Source organism: Cyprinus carpio, chromosome B12 (genome assembly GCF_018340385.1).
Source record: "Cyprinus carpio isolate SPL01 chromosome B12, ASM1834038v1, whole genome shotgun sequence".
Lineage (NCBI taxonomy): Eukaryota > Metazoa > Chordata > Actinopteri > Cypriniformes > Cyprinidae > Cyprinus > Cyprinus carpio.
Window position 1 is genome coordinate 24,406,120 of NC_056608.1, and position 16,259 is coordinate 24,422,378.

The 16,259-nt window shown below is 34.3% G+C and overlaps 4 protein-coding genes across 4 annotated transcripts; all 4 read right to left on the bottom strand.

The window, feature by feature from the left end:
• Positions 1-288: 288 nt before the first annotated feature.
• On the bottom strand, positions 289-4,036 carry dusp29 (dual specificity phosphatase 29). Its single transcript, XM_042734797.1, is given in 3 exon segments — positions 289-636; positions 1,675-1,915; positions 2,906-4,036. Coding segments are annotated over 3 exon segments (639 nt in total). The 5' UTR covers positions 3,071-4,036; the 3' UTR covers positions 289-403.
• Positions 4,037-4,158: 122 nt separating this feature from the next.
• On the bottom strand, positions 4,159-7,042 carry LOC109110381 (dual specificity phosphatase 29-like). Its single transcript, XM_042734793.1, has 4 exons — positions 7,003-7,042; positions 6,752-6,892; positions 5,509-5,726; positions 4,159-4,632 (listed from the first exon to the last, which is right to left on the bottom strand). Exons 2-4 carry the CDS (start codon positions 6,889-6,891, stop codon positions 4,418-4,420), a joined length of 573 nt encoding a protein of 190 aa, XP_042590727.1. The 5' UTR covers position 6,892; positions 7,003-7,042; the 3' UTR covers positions 4,159-4,417.
• Positions 7,043-9,530: 2,488 nt separating this feature from the next.
• On the bottom strand, positions 9,531-12,981 carry LOC109110563 (dual specificity protein phosphatase 13-like). Its single transcript, XM_042734794.1, has 3 exons — positions 12,352-12,981; positions 11,385-11,602; positions 9,531-10,090 (listed from the first exon to the last, which is right to left on the bottom strand). The coding sequence occupies exons 1-3, from the start codon at positions 12,474-12,476 to the stop codon at positions 9,879-9,881; spliced, it is 555 nt and encodes a 184-aa protein (XP_042590728.1). The 5' UTR covers positions 12,477-12,981; the 3' UTR covers positions 9,531-9,878.
• Positions 12,982-13,712: 731 nt separating this feature from the next.
• Positions 13,713-15,287, bottom strand: LOC109110082 (dual specificity protein phosphatase 13-like; the record flags this gene model as incomplete). The annotated part of the gene is made up of 2 exons (XM_019123125.2): positions 13,713-14,334; positions 15,038-15,287. Coding segments are annotated over 2 exons (435 nt in total), but the record flags the coding sequence as incomplete, so codon positions are not given.
• Between the last annotated feature and the right edge of the window lie 972 nt (positions 15,288-16,259).

Below are 16,259 nucleotides of genomic sequence, written 5' to 3' on the forward strand. Positions count from 1 at the left end.
ATATATATATATATATATATATATATATATATATATTTGTAGAAATATTAAAATTCGAAATGTTGGTTTGGTAACTAAATGGAACAAATTATGTAAAATTTTTATTTCAAGTAATTTATTTTTAAATGGTTTTAGTTAACTGTCATAACCCTGGTGTGTGTGTTTGTGTGTGTTTGTGTGTGTGTGTGTGTGTGTGTGTGTGTGTGTGTGTGTGTTTTCATATTTAGATAGGAAGAAGCACTTTTAGTTAACTGTCATAACCCTGGTGTGTGTGTTTGTGTGTGCATAGAATCAGACTAAACCTAAACATACCTAAAACTTAAACACTATTCACTGGCTGCCACTGTCTACATCCAGAAATGTAAACAGAAATAGTTCTTATCTCAGTAAATGTTTTTAGTGTTTATGCATCTGTGCTGTCGTCCGCTCGTGTGTTTTGAGCTCTTCTCTGCTCCAGCAGGTGTGTGTCCAGCTCTCTCAGCTGCTTCAGGAAGCCCCAGTTTGGGATGATGCGGCGCCGGCGTTTGACGTGGTCGATGGCGTCTACGACCGTCATGTGCTCGTAGATCATCAAGTAGGCCAGGAAGAGTGTGGCGGAGCGACTGCGGCCCATCACGCAGTGAATCAGAAGCTTATCTGAAGAAATAAAGAGTCACACAATCTCATCCAGCAGAGTTCGGACACAACTGATCATGATTTTGTAAATCTTCCACACGTTAGAATAAGTGACGAAAACTCTGAAATATGGCCTAACACAGAAGTCTGGGAATGATGTTGTGATCGAAAGAAATGGCACAAATGAAAACTTTTATATTTAAGCTTTTTCATTGTCTAGATTCCGGCTCTGCTCTGTCAGGACTTTCATTAACCAACTTCATGAGCTGCATCCTGGGATGCTTTTAAACATATTGAAGGAGGAACATGTGTGATGTGCATTTCATGATGCTTCTCCTTCAATAATTTAAATCTTTTTTAGTTTTTTTGTTTTTTAATAGCTGTGTAAAGCAATTAATTAAAGCAGAAGATTTTTAGATGAGTGGTTCTCAACTTTTAACTTGAAGGTCCTCAACTGTCCACAAGAAAAAAAGAGAAAAAAAAAATACCCACATTAACTCTTTCTGCCAAACTAAATAACTAAAATATATATAAATATTATTATTAAAAAATTTATAAGTAAAAGGATCCAACTCTTCTAAACCAATGAATTTGCATGACTTTTCCAGTCTTTGATTTACAGCATAAGGATTTTTAACAATATGTGTACGCACAGTTTCTACTTGAATATTCAACTTTCATGCATATTCATTATAGAAATGACTTTTTCAGGTCTAGAAATCACACTTTTAAAATTGGACATTCTTTTAGGATTATCAAAACATTTGCAAGAATCCTAGATCTTAAAAATAAAATAAAAAAAAAAACGTTGATGGGGTGAATTAAAATCAGAAATCTTGATTTTTAGTTGTTTTTAGCTTATTTTAATACTTGTTTTAAATCATCTTGAGGGCCCCTTTGGAAGTTGAATGAGGCCCCCAATGAGCCCTGGCCCCTGGTTGAGAACCACTGCTTTAGATCAAACGGTTTTAACATCATAAAATCAATCAAATGTGTCCAAATATTGACTGGCAGCATGTTGATTCGCTCTTGAATAATAACTGTTGTGTTTGAGCTCACTCTGGGGGTTTCTGAGGGTCTGGTGCATGTGTTCTGCAGCAGAATAGAAGTACTGGCTGAGGTTGAACGTAGGAACGTCCTCCGCCGTGATCCCGTAGTAATGCACGTCCATGTCTCGGTAGTATTCAGCGCCGGTATCCACACTGTTCCACTCGCCCTCCGCAGCGTTCAGGATGTGCGTGATGCCCATCCTCTTCAGCTTGTATCGGTCCTTTGCTGTTTCTTCACAGAAACACAACCGCTTTTAGACTAGTCCAGCATTAAACTGCCTTCCCATCCCATGTCTATAGAAAAACACTCCACTTAATTCTGTATACTGTGTATGCGGAAGAATGACAATAAAGTTGAATTGACTTGAAGTATTTTTTCCATATGGATCAGTTGAATTTTTCCAGTCACACTTAGAACGATGAGTGTAACCTATTAAAAATCGTTCAAACTCCACGATGAGAACAACTACAACGATATAACGACAAAATAGAGGAACGATATAGTTTAAATCACTTTCGGAGCCAATCAAAATCCATAAAACTTAAAAAGCGCGAGCTGCGGTTACGTGCCTAAATAAACAAATTTTTCTATAGACACTAATATAATTATTATCATTACTGTTATCGTTCTTGGTGTGAACGGTCTAAAATGTGGATCTGGTGATAGTTCAGTCTCTTCACTGACTCTATTTCCCATTTTTTGCATTAATTTAGAACTGACTGATTTGAATTTTAAAGTTAAAACATCTTAATGATGGATTTGTTTCTTACAAACACGCAGCATTTTGCTTAATAAGACATTAATTGATCGCCTTTAGTCGTGTGGATTATTGTGATGTTTTTATCAGCTGTTTGGACTCTCATTTGTGACGGCACCCATTCACTGCAAAGCATCCATTGGTGAGCAATTGCTGTAACGCTAAATTTCTCCAAATATGATGAAGAAACAAACTCATTTACATATCGGATGGCCTGAAGGTGAGTACATTTTAAGCAAATTTTCATTTTTAGATAACTATTCCTTTCAGAAGTTGTAAATAAATCACAGAGTTGCAGTTTACTATATAATGTAGCACAATAAAACATCTCTGTCTCTGACTTTAGTGATGGTTTAAGGAAAATAATCAATAGGCTTACTGTATAATTGGGTGTATGTGTTATTGAGTAGATTTAGCATCCTGTTCATGTATCCTGCATTATTAGCATCACAACTGATATTAGGGTTAGTCAAACAAAATGACTCACTCGTTTCCTATGTAGACGTTGGGCCAGACCTCATTGACGTGTGTGTAGGCGACGCTGCCGTGTGTGAGGTGTTTCTCCAGCTCGTACCCGTTTGGTGTCACATATTCCTCTTTCTCTTCAGAAACCTCAGACTTCACTCCAAACTTCCTCCTTGAGGCCATCTTCAAACACGCATTCGATTAAAACAGCATGAGAGGGTAAAAATAAGGCCCAAAGGCTGAAGCGTAAATGAAAACCAGGCCGAATGCAGAACTACGTCTCATTTTACGTGTAAATCAACAACTGGATGTTGTTTGATCATCCCGAGGAGTCTCAGTATCACTTCTGACTTCAATATCTGTCTCTTTCTCTGTATTTTTGTGTTCAGGTTGGGTCGGGAGCCTTTGCTGAGCCGAGTCGACTGCTCTGGTCTGATGAACGGCTGGAGGTGGGTGTTAAATTCTGGGTTATTTTTAGAGGTCTGTTCCCTCTTTCTCTCACTAGAGAGAGCTGAACCCCCCAAAAAACACATTTATATGTTTCTCAACCCATACAAGACGTGGCATGAACACTACAGTAAACTAACAATGAACCCAAATTAATGCTGAGAACTATAATCAAGCATCATGAATTAGGATTATTTCCCTTAAAGTCTGAGCCAGAGTTGTTTGTTTGTTCTACATCATTTCATAAATGGCAATTCTATCTTTTATTTTTATACACACACTTCTAAAAGAATAGCTCACCCAAAAATGAACATTTGCTGAAAATGTTGTCATCCTCAGGCCATCCAAGATTAGGATGAGTTTGGAGAAATGTGGCATTGCATCGCTTGCTCAGCAATGGACCATCTGCAGTGAATGGGTGCCGTCAGAATGAGAGTCCAAACAGCTGATAAAAATAATCCATAAGTAATCCACACCACTCCAGTCCATCAATTATCATCTTTATTTTGACCCTTTTTACCTAAAAAATTAGTCCATAATCCATAATATTGCTTTCTCAAGTAAAAAAAGTGTTTTGAATCAGGAGAGAAATCTGCACAGATGAAGCTGAAAACAGTCCTAAACAAATATTTTTGTGGATTTTGATAAGAGAGGCATTGTTATGGCAGATGGACGTGTTAATTGACAGACTGGAGTGGTGTGGATTGTTTTATAAGCTGTTTGGACTCTCATTCTGACGGCACCCATTCACTGCAGAGCATCCATTGCTGAGACACTGATGTAACATGATGCTAAATTTCTCCAAATCTGTTCAAATGAGGAAATAAACTCATCCATATATTGGATGGCTTGAGGTGGTGAGTACATTTCATTTTCAGCAAATTTTCATTTTTGGGTGATTTATTCCCTTTAAATTATGTTTTTGCATTGCGTTAGCAGCGCAAAAGGTTGTGGGTTCAATTCCAAGGGAACACATGTTAGGTAAAAAATGTTAGCCTGAATGCACTGTAAGTCGCTTTGGATAAAAGTGTCTACTAAATGTATAAATGTAAATTAGTTATTAAAGATTCCTCTTTGTTTATACTAATATATCGCATGTCTTCTCTGCAGGTTGAGGTTGGAGTCCAGCTGACGGAGCTGTTGAAGGAATCCAGCGTTGGGTAAAATGTTCCGGTGGGCACAAACCGCAGCGACGGCTTCTGCGACTGTGAGTTTTTCGTATATCATCAGATACGCCAGAACTAGTGTCGCTGAACGACTCACTCCTCTGGCACAATGAACCAAGACCTTCCCCCCTCCTGAAAAACAAAGAAAATGTTATTTTTTTTCCATTTTCAGATCAAGTTTTTAGTCATTTTGTTCAGTGTTTTTTGATCAAACACTTTTCTTTGGAATATTATCACCGAGTAATCATTCACAATGAGACCTAGAATTCAGAAGGCGTTCAAAAAGTAATTTGATTTTAATTTGTATGACTATAAATTTAAATGTCTAAAATACGTCAATCACTGAAATCAATGCACAAGTAGTACACTTGTAAGTACTATTTCAATACTACTTGGGACTAAACTGGCGTACTTTTTAGTTAATAAAAGTATACTTTTAAGTAGTGTAACAGTATTAAACATTAACTTAATTTTTTGTTTGTAATGCAACTTTACTACAAGTGAATTTGTACTAATAGTTTGCTTGGTAAATACTTTTTAGTTTAGTTTATGAGAGTAAACTTTGAAACATACTCTTAATAAACTTCTGGATTTGTCATTTTTAGTTGTAAGTTTTACAACCTAAACTATTCTACCACAAAGGTGTCTTGATCATGCAAGTTTATAAGACTGTATGCAAAACAATGTGAAAAAAGTATTTAATAGGCCACTCAATCAAAATACTAAACACAAATAAAATACTTAACTGTACTTTATCTAACTATATCTCAATCAAAAAATTGAGTACAAGTATAGACCATACAGGCAATACTTTTCTGTAAGTATACATCAAGTATGTAATTTTAAGTGTATTTTTTGAGAAGTACATAAGTATGCTTTCTTATCTTTTAGTTTAAATGAAGTACACTAATAGCACAATTGAAAAAACATATTTTTTTACAGACACATTCAGAAACATACATAATGCAACTCATCGTATAAAAGGTCACAAGGTGCACAGTGTCTTACTCTGCTGTGACAGAGCTTCATGAATGAAACTGGCTGTTGGGTAGAAAAATGGTGCGATGTCGAAGTGTCTGCTGTCTGGTGCCTCCACGCCGTGATACTCTATGTTTGTGTCCGTGTAGAAACCAGCTCCGGTGTCGATGTGAGCGGGTCCGTGTGCGGCGTTGATGACATGAGTGACTCCTAGATGTCTTAGAAGTGTCTTGTCTTTCGCTGTCGTACTGAGAGAATCACACAAGAGTTAATTCTCAAATCTCATGTGCACTCACGTATATTCAAACTTCTGTCATGTGATGCGTGAGGACCAGTGTTGGGGGTAACGCATTACAAGTAACGCGAGTTACATAGTCAGATTACTTTTTTCAAGTAACTAGTAAAGTAACGCATTACTTTTTAATTTACAAGAGTATATCTGAGTTACTTTTTCAAATAAGTAACGCAAGTTACTTTTTTTCCAATTTATATTTATTGATTGACAGCTCTCCTGTCCCCATGCTGAGAGAAATCTGTTACTGTAGTTCTAAAATAAATATGAATATGCATTAATTCATCTCACTCACTCACAAAAAAAAAAAATCTGATTCGGTATTCCTCAAAATGAATAAAAATAATGCAACTCAGAATATGATGCAAACCTGCAATAATTAAATGTTAAATAACACAAATATCCTTTATGTACTGTAGTTAATTCCATTCTATAAACCAATGTCTTTGACTTCTGACCTTCGATGATCCAGTTCAACCGTAATAATAAGTAAAAATTACTCTAGACAAACATTTTTGTGTCTTTTTTTATTTATTTTTTTGTTATAAGTGTGTCGAAATTTCTTCTTCTGCATTCTACTGTACGGATGTAAATTAACTTTCCCGTTTGGCTGAGGTTATATTAATTTCACTTTTAGTGTGAAAAGGCTTTTATATTTGCCAAAAATAGAACTTTTTTATTTTAAAAACAAACAAGCAGGCCCTGCTCATATTTAAAAAGTAAAGCACAAGTTACGTAACGCATTACTTTCCATAAAAAGTAACTAAGTAACGTAAGTAGTTACTTTGTTATGTAGTAACGCAATATTGTAATGCATTACTTTTAAAAGTAACTTTCCCCAACACTGGTGAGGGCTGATAGCATTTGCATGCATTTGATTTTTGAGGTACTGCGGTCGAACATTGAGTGGAAATCATTAGTTAACGCACATTAATTAAAAGACTAAAAGTGTTGCATTCGAGTCTGGTGGAGTATACGCACGCATCACTGATGTAGATGTTGGGCCAGACTTCATTATAGGCGCTGGAGGGTCGACGGTTCTTTAGCAGGAGGGCCAAAAGGTCACAGATGGGCGGAGTCTCGTTTCCAACTTCCTGTTTCTCCACTTCCTGTGTGCTCATTCTTTAATGGGTCACATTGAGGAATTTCATTTAGATTGATCTTTTGAAATAAAAGAGCTGGATGTACAACGAGAACATGTCATTTTTAACCTTTTCTGTTCTCAAACTCACATGTTGTTTCTCTGAACTCTTCTTCTGTTTCTTCTGCCAGGTCTGTATTCATTGTGTGGTTGTTTTTTTTTTTTTGTGATGTTTGCGTCTTGGTAAATATAGATGAGACTCAAACAGACAGACAGCTGAGGATCTTTGAGATGGTCTTTGAACTGAAGTTCATTAAGGTAGAGATGGTTTACATTTTAAATTTGTTCATGTATAAAATAATAGAAAATGTATCAAATTATATATTTTAACAAATCTACTTTTTATTTTTTAAAATACATTATTTTAATAAATTCTCTGAACTCTAACTCTAATTTGTATATATTAAATATATAAATATATTTTATTTAATAATTTATATATATATATAATATATATATATATATATATATATATATATATATATATATAAAGATTTTAAATATAATAATATATTATTTTATATATTTTAATATAGGAAATTTAATAATATATTTTTTTAATTCGCTGAACATTAAGAGGCTTGATGTCCTGATTATATATATATTTTTATTTTTATGTATATATTTTAATTATTGAAATATATTATTTTTTTTATTAACTTTGTTTACTTTAAGGTACATTCTTGGTCTTATTGTGCACAATCTTCATAATATTTTTAGATCTGAATTTACTTTCCTTTTGGACCGATGTTTCATTTTTAACCCCTTCCCTCCTGTTAGTTGTTCTGAAAGCACTACAGTATTAAACTCTGAATGTTACCTTATTGTGTCTCTGAATGTTTAGCAGGAATAGCAGAGTTTTTGACAACAACAGAAAATGCAACAACTTAAAAAAAGAACAAATTTTAATTGAGAAATGAAATCCTGTATCGAATCATGTAATTCCATTATATACTTGTAAGGCAGCTTCTGCATCATGCATTTCTGTCAGGGAATTTTCCCACTCGTTCTTCAAGGAAGATTATGTTTAATTGATTTATGTCAGGGAATTTTCCCACTCGTTCTTCAGGATCCAGAAGAAACCATACAAGATCATAAGATTTTTTATCTCGTTCTTCAGGATCCAGAAGAAACCATACAAGATCATAAGATTTTAAATGTTTTTTAATAACCATTTTATATTTTAATATACTTTAAAATATAATTTATTCTTGTGATGCAAAGCTGAATTTTCTGCATCATTACTTCAGTAAAAAGCAGCTTTCCAGCAACACAAATGAACTCACTTGTGTATAAAACTACAGAAATAAAATATACAGTAAAATATCAAGTCAACATGAAATCAAGATTAACTTTATTTGTTTTGTACATTATAATAGAATTAATTATTTTCATTTCATTGTTTATTTAAAAAGCACCTTTAAAAACAACCCAAGGTTGACCAAAGTGTGAATAAATAAAACAGACAAAGGATGTTTGTTTTAATAATGATATAATCTAAAAAATTAAAATAATTAAACATATTTAGTCATTGTATTAGGTTGTACATTTTCTCCTTTAGTACTTTAAAAGCAGTCGGTTATGTATTTTATGTAGACTTTACATATGTAAAGCATGATTTTTTTTAAATATTTATTTTAAGCTTTAAAAATGTGTAACCTACAGTGATGTACAGTATCTGTGACACTGTGTGAATCTGTGGTGTTTTGGTCCTGTTGTGTGTCGTGTGTGATGCTCCAGAGGAGGTAGTGTGTTGTGTTTTTGTGAGTATTTGTGAGTGACTGTAATTAATGACATTAATTAATGCCATTGAGCATTAAAGTCAAATTGCATGATATATCTGTTTTTTTTCCCCATCACAGATTTATAGCAAACCCTTTTCAGTTTTCACCGGCGATCTCTCTGTATCATACTGTATATACTCTCTGAAAGTGCATAGATATGTTTGCATATGAAGTGCATGTTCAAACCTTTCACTGAGGTCCAAATTCACAGTATTTGCACAAAACCAACTGAAATATTAACTATGTCAGATATCTCTGCAGTGATCGAATGCCATCATTCATGCCTTCAGTGGATGCTGGAAGCATCTTCATCGACTCTTAGATGTCCATCATCCTAACCATCCCTTATTAGTGACCGACTGAGACACTCTACATAGAGGAGACTGAGATATGCTTAACACACAAATATCGGTTGCAGTAATCTGAAATTTAACTACATATATATATATACAAAACAATCTAGTTAAAATGGACTATTGCAACCAATATTTGTGTGTGATAAGCATAACATGTTTTTTTTTATTTAAATGAATAGTTCACCCACAAATGAAAATGTACTCACCCTCAAGCCATCCCAGATGTAGATGAGAAACAATCTAGGAGACAGATGAGAGACAGTTTGTTTTCATCATCAGATTTGGAGAAATTTAGCATTGCATCAGTGTATCAGCAATGAATGCTCTGCAGTGAATGGGTGCCGTCAGAATGAGAGTCTAAACAGCTGATAAAACATCACAATAATCCACAAGTAATCCACAGCACTCCAGTCCATCAGTGAACATCTGGAGAAGACAAAAGCGGATTATTGTGATGTTTTTATCAGCTGTTTGGACTCTCATTCTGACGGCACCCATTCACTGCAGAGCATCCATTGGTGAAATGCTTAATTTTTCCAAATATGATAACGAAACAAACTCATTAGGATGACCTGAGGGTGAGGACATATTTAGCAAATGTTCATTTTATGGTAAACTATTGCTTTAAGAAAAGAAAATAACTTTTTCTTTTGCATAAGCTCCGCCCACAATCAGATCTCATTGGTCCAAATTCCAGCTCCACGTTACTGTAGGCATCACATATCGATTGCATTCATGTTTTCGCTTTCAGTGTGGAGTATCAAAGCGCTTGGTTAGGACGCAGTGTTACGATCGTTCATCACGTGATCAGTCCTGTAGCTGTTTACTCAGAGCAGGACACATCGTCTGTGCTTCTTCTTCCTCTGCAGGTCCAGGTCCAGCAGCAGAGCCAGGAAGTTCCTGTTGGGATAGATGGCTCGTTTCTGGATGACGCGCCGTATAGCCGCGTGCAGAGGCATGTCGTGATAGAGCATCAGGTAGGCCAGCACCAGCGACGAGGATCGGCTCATTCCCATGATGCAGTGCACCAGAACTTTTCCTAAGAAGGAATGCAGAGATCTGGTTACATACAGACTTTATGGTTTTAATAGAAGACGTGACAGCAGCCTCTCATTCTTGCACGTTCCTCGCTGGTAAAAATAACACCCACAATTCATTGCAGTGATTCATTTGAAGGCCTTGAGCTCACTGCTATTAATACAGCTGTTTCTACAGACACTGCAGAGTCGTCCAACAACACAACCTTCAGAGAGTAAAACACTTCAGCCTCAGATAAGACGTTTTAATGCTTTTGAAAGAGTCTCTTCTGCTCATCGAGGCTGCATTTATTTGATCAAAAATATAGAAAAATTGTGAAATATTATTACCAATTAAAATAACTGTTTTCTATGTGAATATCTGTTAAACTGTAATTTATTTCTGTGATGTGCAGTTGTATTTTCAGCATCATTACTCCAGTCTTCAGTGTCACATGATCTTCAGAAATCATTCTAATATGATGACTTGCTGCTCAAGAAACATTCTGATTATTATCAATGTTGGAAACAATGTTGATTTTTCAGAATTCACAGATGAATAGAAAGTTCAAAATACCATTTATTTTTAAATGTAATTTTTTTGTAACATTATAAATGTCTTTACTGGCATTTTTCATTAATTTAATGCATCTTTGATGAACAGATAATATGAAAGTCTTTAAAAAACATTTTATGGAAGTGTGTGTGCACATGTAAAGACGAATTTTCTTGAATTAATATATCTTGATATTTTTACTAGAATCAAGACAAAATTACTTAGTAAAATAGTATTTGCAAAATAATAATAATAATAAAAAATTTTTATGAATTTATATTTTTAATAGTATTAATAATAATTTAATTATTATAATTTTATTTGCATTTTACTTCAGTAATGCATTGCATTACAAAATTTTAGTAATGCATTGCATTACAAAATAATAAAATAAAGAGAATAAAAATAAATAAATGTAAAAATAATAAATTAATTAATTTAAAAAAAATTATATATATCTATTTGATATGACTGGCCACATTTATCAATATTTTAGACAGGCTGCATCAGCTTCAGATTAAGCCTAAATCACCATTTGGCTATAGGTTATCACATATAACCTACATGACGTCACCCGACAATAAAAGTCTTCGCAGAGGTGGTGCAATTACCTTTTTATAGAAGATTATGAAGACTTTTTATTTAGAATAACATGCACTGATTAATCACACACAGTAAGTCCAGGAGCATGTTTAGAAAGTCATGCACAAGCTATTTTTCTTCTGTGAGTGAATTCTTGAGGATTTGAAGTGATTTGTTACCGTCAGGAGTGTTGAGAGCTTTGTGAATGAAATCTGCTGCCGGTTTGAAGTAAACGTCCAGATCGAAGTGTGTGGAGTCGTCAGCGGGGATCCCGCAGTACACAAAACTAGTGCCGTAGTAGTTCTGGTCCGCGATGCTTCCTCTCTTGGTGTGAGCGGCGTTCAGAATGTGAGTGATGCCGAGTTTCTGCAGGGCGCTTCGGTTCTGTGCTATTCCTCTGATGGGAAAATCATACAGAAGATGGTTAGACATGACCTCTGGTCACATATCAATATCAAAATCAGCCTGGTTTACTTTCTTTAAGGAAGAGTTTCACCTCCATTACAGTCAAAAGAGTTATTTTGGTATCATTGATAGAACATAAATAAGATTTATTGTTTATTTTATTTTTAATTTTTTGTTTATTTATTTTTTTATTAATAACTTGTATTTTTAAGGACATTTTAGTTCTTGTAATTTTTTTATGTCTATATAGTTTTTATTAGTTTTACTTTTACTTTTATAAGTACTTCAAGTTAAACTACATTAAAATCTTAAGTTGCCTAGGCAACATGCTGAAATAAACTAATTATTCATAATCATAGACTTTTACATTTTTTAATATATACAAAAAATGTTATTTCAAGCTTTTTTCAAGTAATACATTATCTTATGGTTTTAGTTTTAGTTAAGTGTAATAACCCTTTTTCTACAGTAGTATAACGTTCACCATCCAATCAATTTCTGATGGATAAAATGTCATAAAATATAGTCCTAAAAAAATTAAATGATAGATAAAAGTCCTGCCTTATTTTATCTCAGAACTGCATCAGTTTATGGAAGTAAAATGTGTTGTGAACTTATAGTTTAAAGTTGTTTGTTGATCTTAATATGTAGATCAGTCTATTTGAATAAGCCGTCACATTTAAAACAGTATGAATATGATTTTTAGCTGTCAAACCGAAGACTTGAGCAGCTCGTACTCACACGTTCCCGATGTACAGGTTTGGCCAGACCTCATCGATTTGGTGCAAGTTTAACTTACACGAGTCCAAAACTTTCTCCAGGTCCTTGACTGACAGATACTCTTTCCTGCTGTATTTACGGGCCATCGCTTCTTTCCTGAATCACCCACCGAATAGATGAAGAGAGTGTGTTTATAATGACCTGGCGCTCCGGACTCGTGGCTCTCGCACTGATCCCACACAACAGCTGTCACCCAATTTAGTGCTTTAGAGAGCGGATAGTCTTACTGACGGAGACATGATGTACACACACTCTCACACACTCCACTGCAAACAGACAGATCTGATCTGGATACCCTTTCTGTTATGTTTTCCTTCATAGTTTACAATGAGAACAGCTGTCGGACTCCAAAAATGCATAAAAATTGAAGTCATTATTCACTGATAATCTTCTGAAATCTTTTTCACTTTTGCATTTAAATTCAGAAACTGAAATCATGCAGCTCTGCTCAGTACTTTTGAAGAAAAGTACAAGAATGAATAATTATCTGTGAGCAAATATAACGAAACATCCGAATGTACAACACTAAACAAAAATATGAAGAAAAATTACTGGTTACACAAGCTTGTAACGATATGAGGGTGAGTAATTAATGAGAGAATTTTCTTTCTTTTTTTTTGGTGAATTCTTTGATTCTTTGAAGTGATTTTTTTATTTTAGATTTTTTTTTTATATTAGAAATATTATTCTAAAATGTTGGTAATGCCAGTTTAAAAAACTGAGTGAATAAACAAACAAATAAATACATAAATAAATAAAAATGAGCAAATAAATAAATAAATATCTGTGGGCAAATATAACAAAACACCCAAACATAAATTTAGTTTACACAGTTTTGTAACGACATAAAGGTAAATATGACATTGAGTAAATAATGACCACATTTTCTTTATTGGATGAATTATTGAGTGAAATTATGAAATATTATTACTAATAGAATTAAATATTATTATTAAATAATATAAACATTTGGGCATGCCAGTGAAAAAATAAAATATAACAAAACACACCAATGTACAAAACTAACCAAAAAATAAGAAAATTATATATATATTTAATTAATTATATTATTTTATATATATATATATTTAGGAATGACCTGAGAGTGACAGAACGTTTATTTATTATTTATTTTTATTTTTTTGATTATAGTGAAATTTTGAATTATTCTAAAGAGTTTGATTAAAGCCATGATAAATAAATAAAAAAAAAAAATAAAATAAAAAAAAATAAATCTGGCTGTGGGCAAATATAACAAAAGAAAAAAAATGCTTTAATGATAATAATAATAATAATAATAATAATAATAATAATAATAATAATAATAATAATAATAATGGGGACTTTTGGGAACCATTTATTTTTCACTATAAATTATAAGTAAGAAAACAATTCATAGTAAAAATACATGTATTATCTTGTTAAATATATAATAAATCTTAAGTAATTAATTATAGAGTAATTAATTACATTTTACTACTAATCTTGCTACACTCTTATCTTGGTGTTGATGGTTCCGTAAAGAACCTTTCACATCCATGGAACATTTCATTCGTTCTTTATACTGGAAAAATGTTCTTTAGTTTATTAAAATATTCACACTAAAAATGATTGTATTAAGAACTGCTCGCTGAAAGGATCTTTGGGAACCCCAAAGTGGATCTTCTGTGGTATTATTATATGCAGTAACCCTTTTTCCCCAGTCTGACTCCGGCTGGTGCTGCTGGTGTGTTGTTGGTGTTTATATGCAGGATTCAGATCAGCGTAGAGTTGCATCCAGAGCCCGCAGCTGTTTGAGAAAGCCTCGGTTTGGGAAGATCCAGCGGTGCTCTTTGACCGTTTTAATAGCCTCCAGTAGAGAAAGATGCTGGTGTATCATGAGATAAGCCAGAACCAGAGACGCTGAGCGACTCACACCGACCGCACAGTGAACCAGAACACGCTCTGCAGACAACAACAGATGGACTTTCTCAAACATTAAATCTGACCGTCTCAGCTTGGATTGGAGGATTTAAGCTCGTCCAACAGAATAATATTTAACTTTTCAACTTCTTTTCAAGAATCGGCTAAAACACATCTCTTCTATATTTATTTGACCCTCTAACTCTAGCTCTAAAAAATAGCTAACATTAGCTTCTCTAATCTTTTTGTATTCTATCTGTTTTCTTGTTTATTTATTATACAATTAACAAAAGCAAAAAATAAGGCCTCTAACACCAGCTTGCTCTATTCTTTTTCTATTATATCTGTTTTCTTTTTATTTATTATATAATAAAAAAGCCCTTGCTACATGTACTGCGTTAAGTTAACTGAGCACTTGCATGTCATTGCTCTTTTATAGTCCTCATTTGTAAGTTGCTTTGGATAAAAGCATCTGCTAAATGACTAAATGCAATTGTAAACTTAGATTCAACACTCTTAAAAATAAAGGTGCTTAAAATGTTCTTCACAGCAATGCCACAGAAGAAACATTCAGCCAAAGAAGCATCTCTTTCTTATCTTTTTATAATCTGAGGAACCTTCTTTCACCATAAAGAAGCGAAACAGAAAGGTTCTTCAGATGTTAAAGGTTCTTTATGGAACTATCAAAGGCATCATGAAACACCTTTATTTTTAAGAGTGTAAACCCGAGCTGAGACAGTTTTACCTCCCGGAGAACTGAGAACCTCCTTTATATAATCAGCACAGGGGTGAAAATAAACCGACAAGTTAAACGATGGTGAATCGTCAGCGGGGACGCCGTAATACTCGACTGTTGAGCCGTAGAACTGGTGGCTGCCCTGGCAGTGCATCTTCCCGTGAGCAGCGTTCAGGACGCGAGTGATGCCCAGCTTCCACACACTGAAGCGATCGTTGGCCACAGACCTGCAGATCGATAATATACAGCTGTTAAAACATCAGACGGGCCCCAGAGCACACAGATTTTATATGATCCTCATAAAATCAAAGTCATCTAGAAAATAAGTATCTGACAAAATGCTGCTGAGAGATTAATGTGGTGTATGATTATGAAAAAGGAAAGAATTATTCTTCTACATTCAGCTTTATATTATTTGTCATTGTACATAGACAGCATTTCTGGGCACATTATGTGGATTTGAAAGTGCAAAACTTGCCTATTATGGCCAAAAGCTTACAATTCAACAGTTATATTATGATGTATTTGTTTAGATTAGATTCTAACTTTATTGTCACTGCACATGTAAGGTACAAGGCAGCGAAATGCAGTTAGCATCTAACCAGAAGTGCAATAAGCAGTAAGTACAGAATATAAAGCTACAATATGGTACAATCATACAGATAAGTTTATTAGGGGACAAAATTTACAGATTTAAATCTATCAGCATGATATATAGGTGTACTATGAAACATATTATACGATATAGTGTATGTACACTATAGGCAGAACTACACCTATGAACAACACAGTTGCATGGAAAAGTAAAGTGCATAGAAAAAATATTTCACAAATGGATTATTCAGTGTTCCTGGATGAACAGACAGTAGTGCAAGGTAATAGCAAGATTTGTTTGTTTTTTTGCTTGTTGTAATATAAATAAATATCAGTCAGAATGTGAGTGATGAAGTGGGGACCAGAAGTCTGTGTGTATGGTGTTGTAGGGCATGAGTTCAGCAAGGAGACAGCTGTAGGGAAAAAGCTGTTCCTGGATCTGCTGGTCCTTGTCCGGAGGCTCCTGAAGCGCCTCCCGGAGGGCAGGAGGTTAAACATATTATGCTAGCTCGACGTACACAAAGCAGGAAGTGGTTTTGTCCCTGTGATGCTTGGGCAACCATAGTGCTTTTTGCGGTCATGCCACCGTGCAGTTCCCATACCAGACTGTGATTAATGCTCTCGATTCGCAACACCG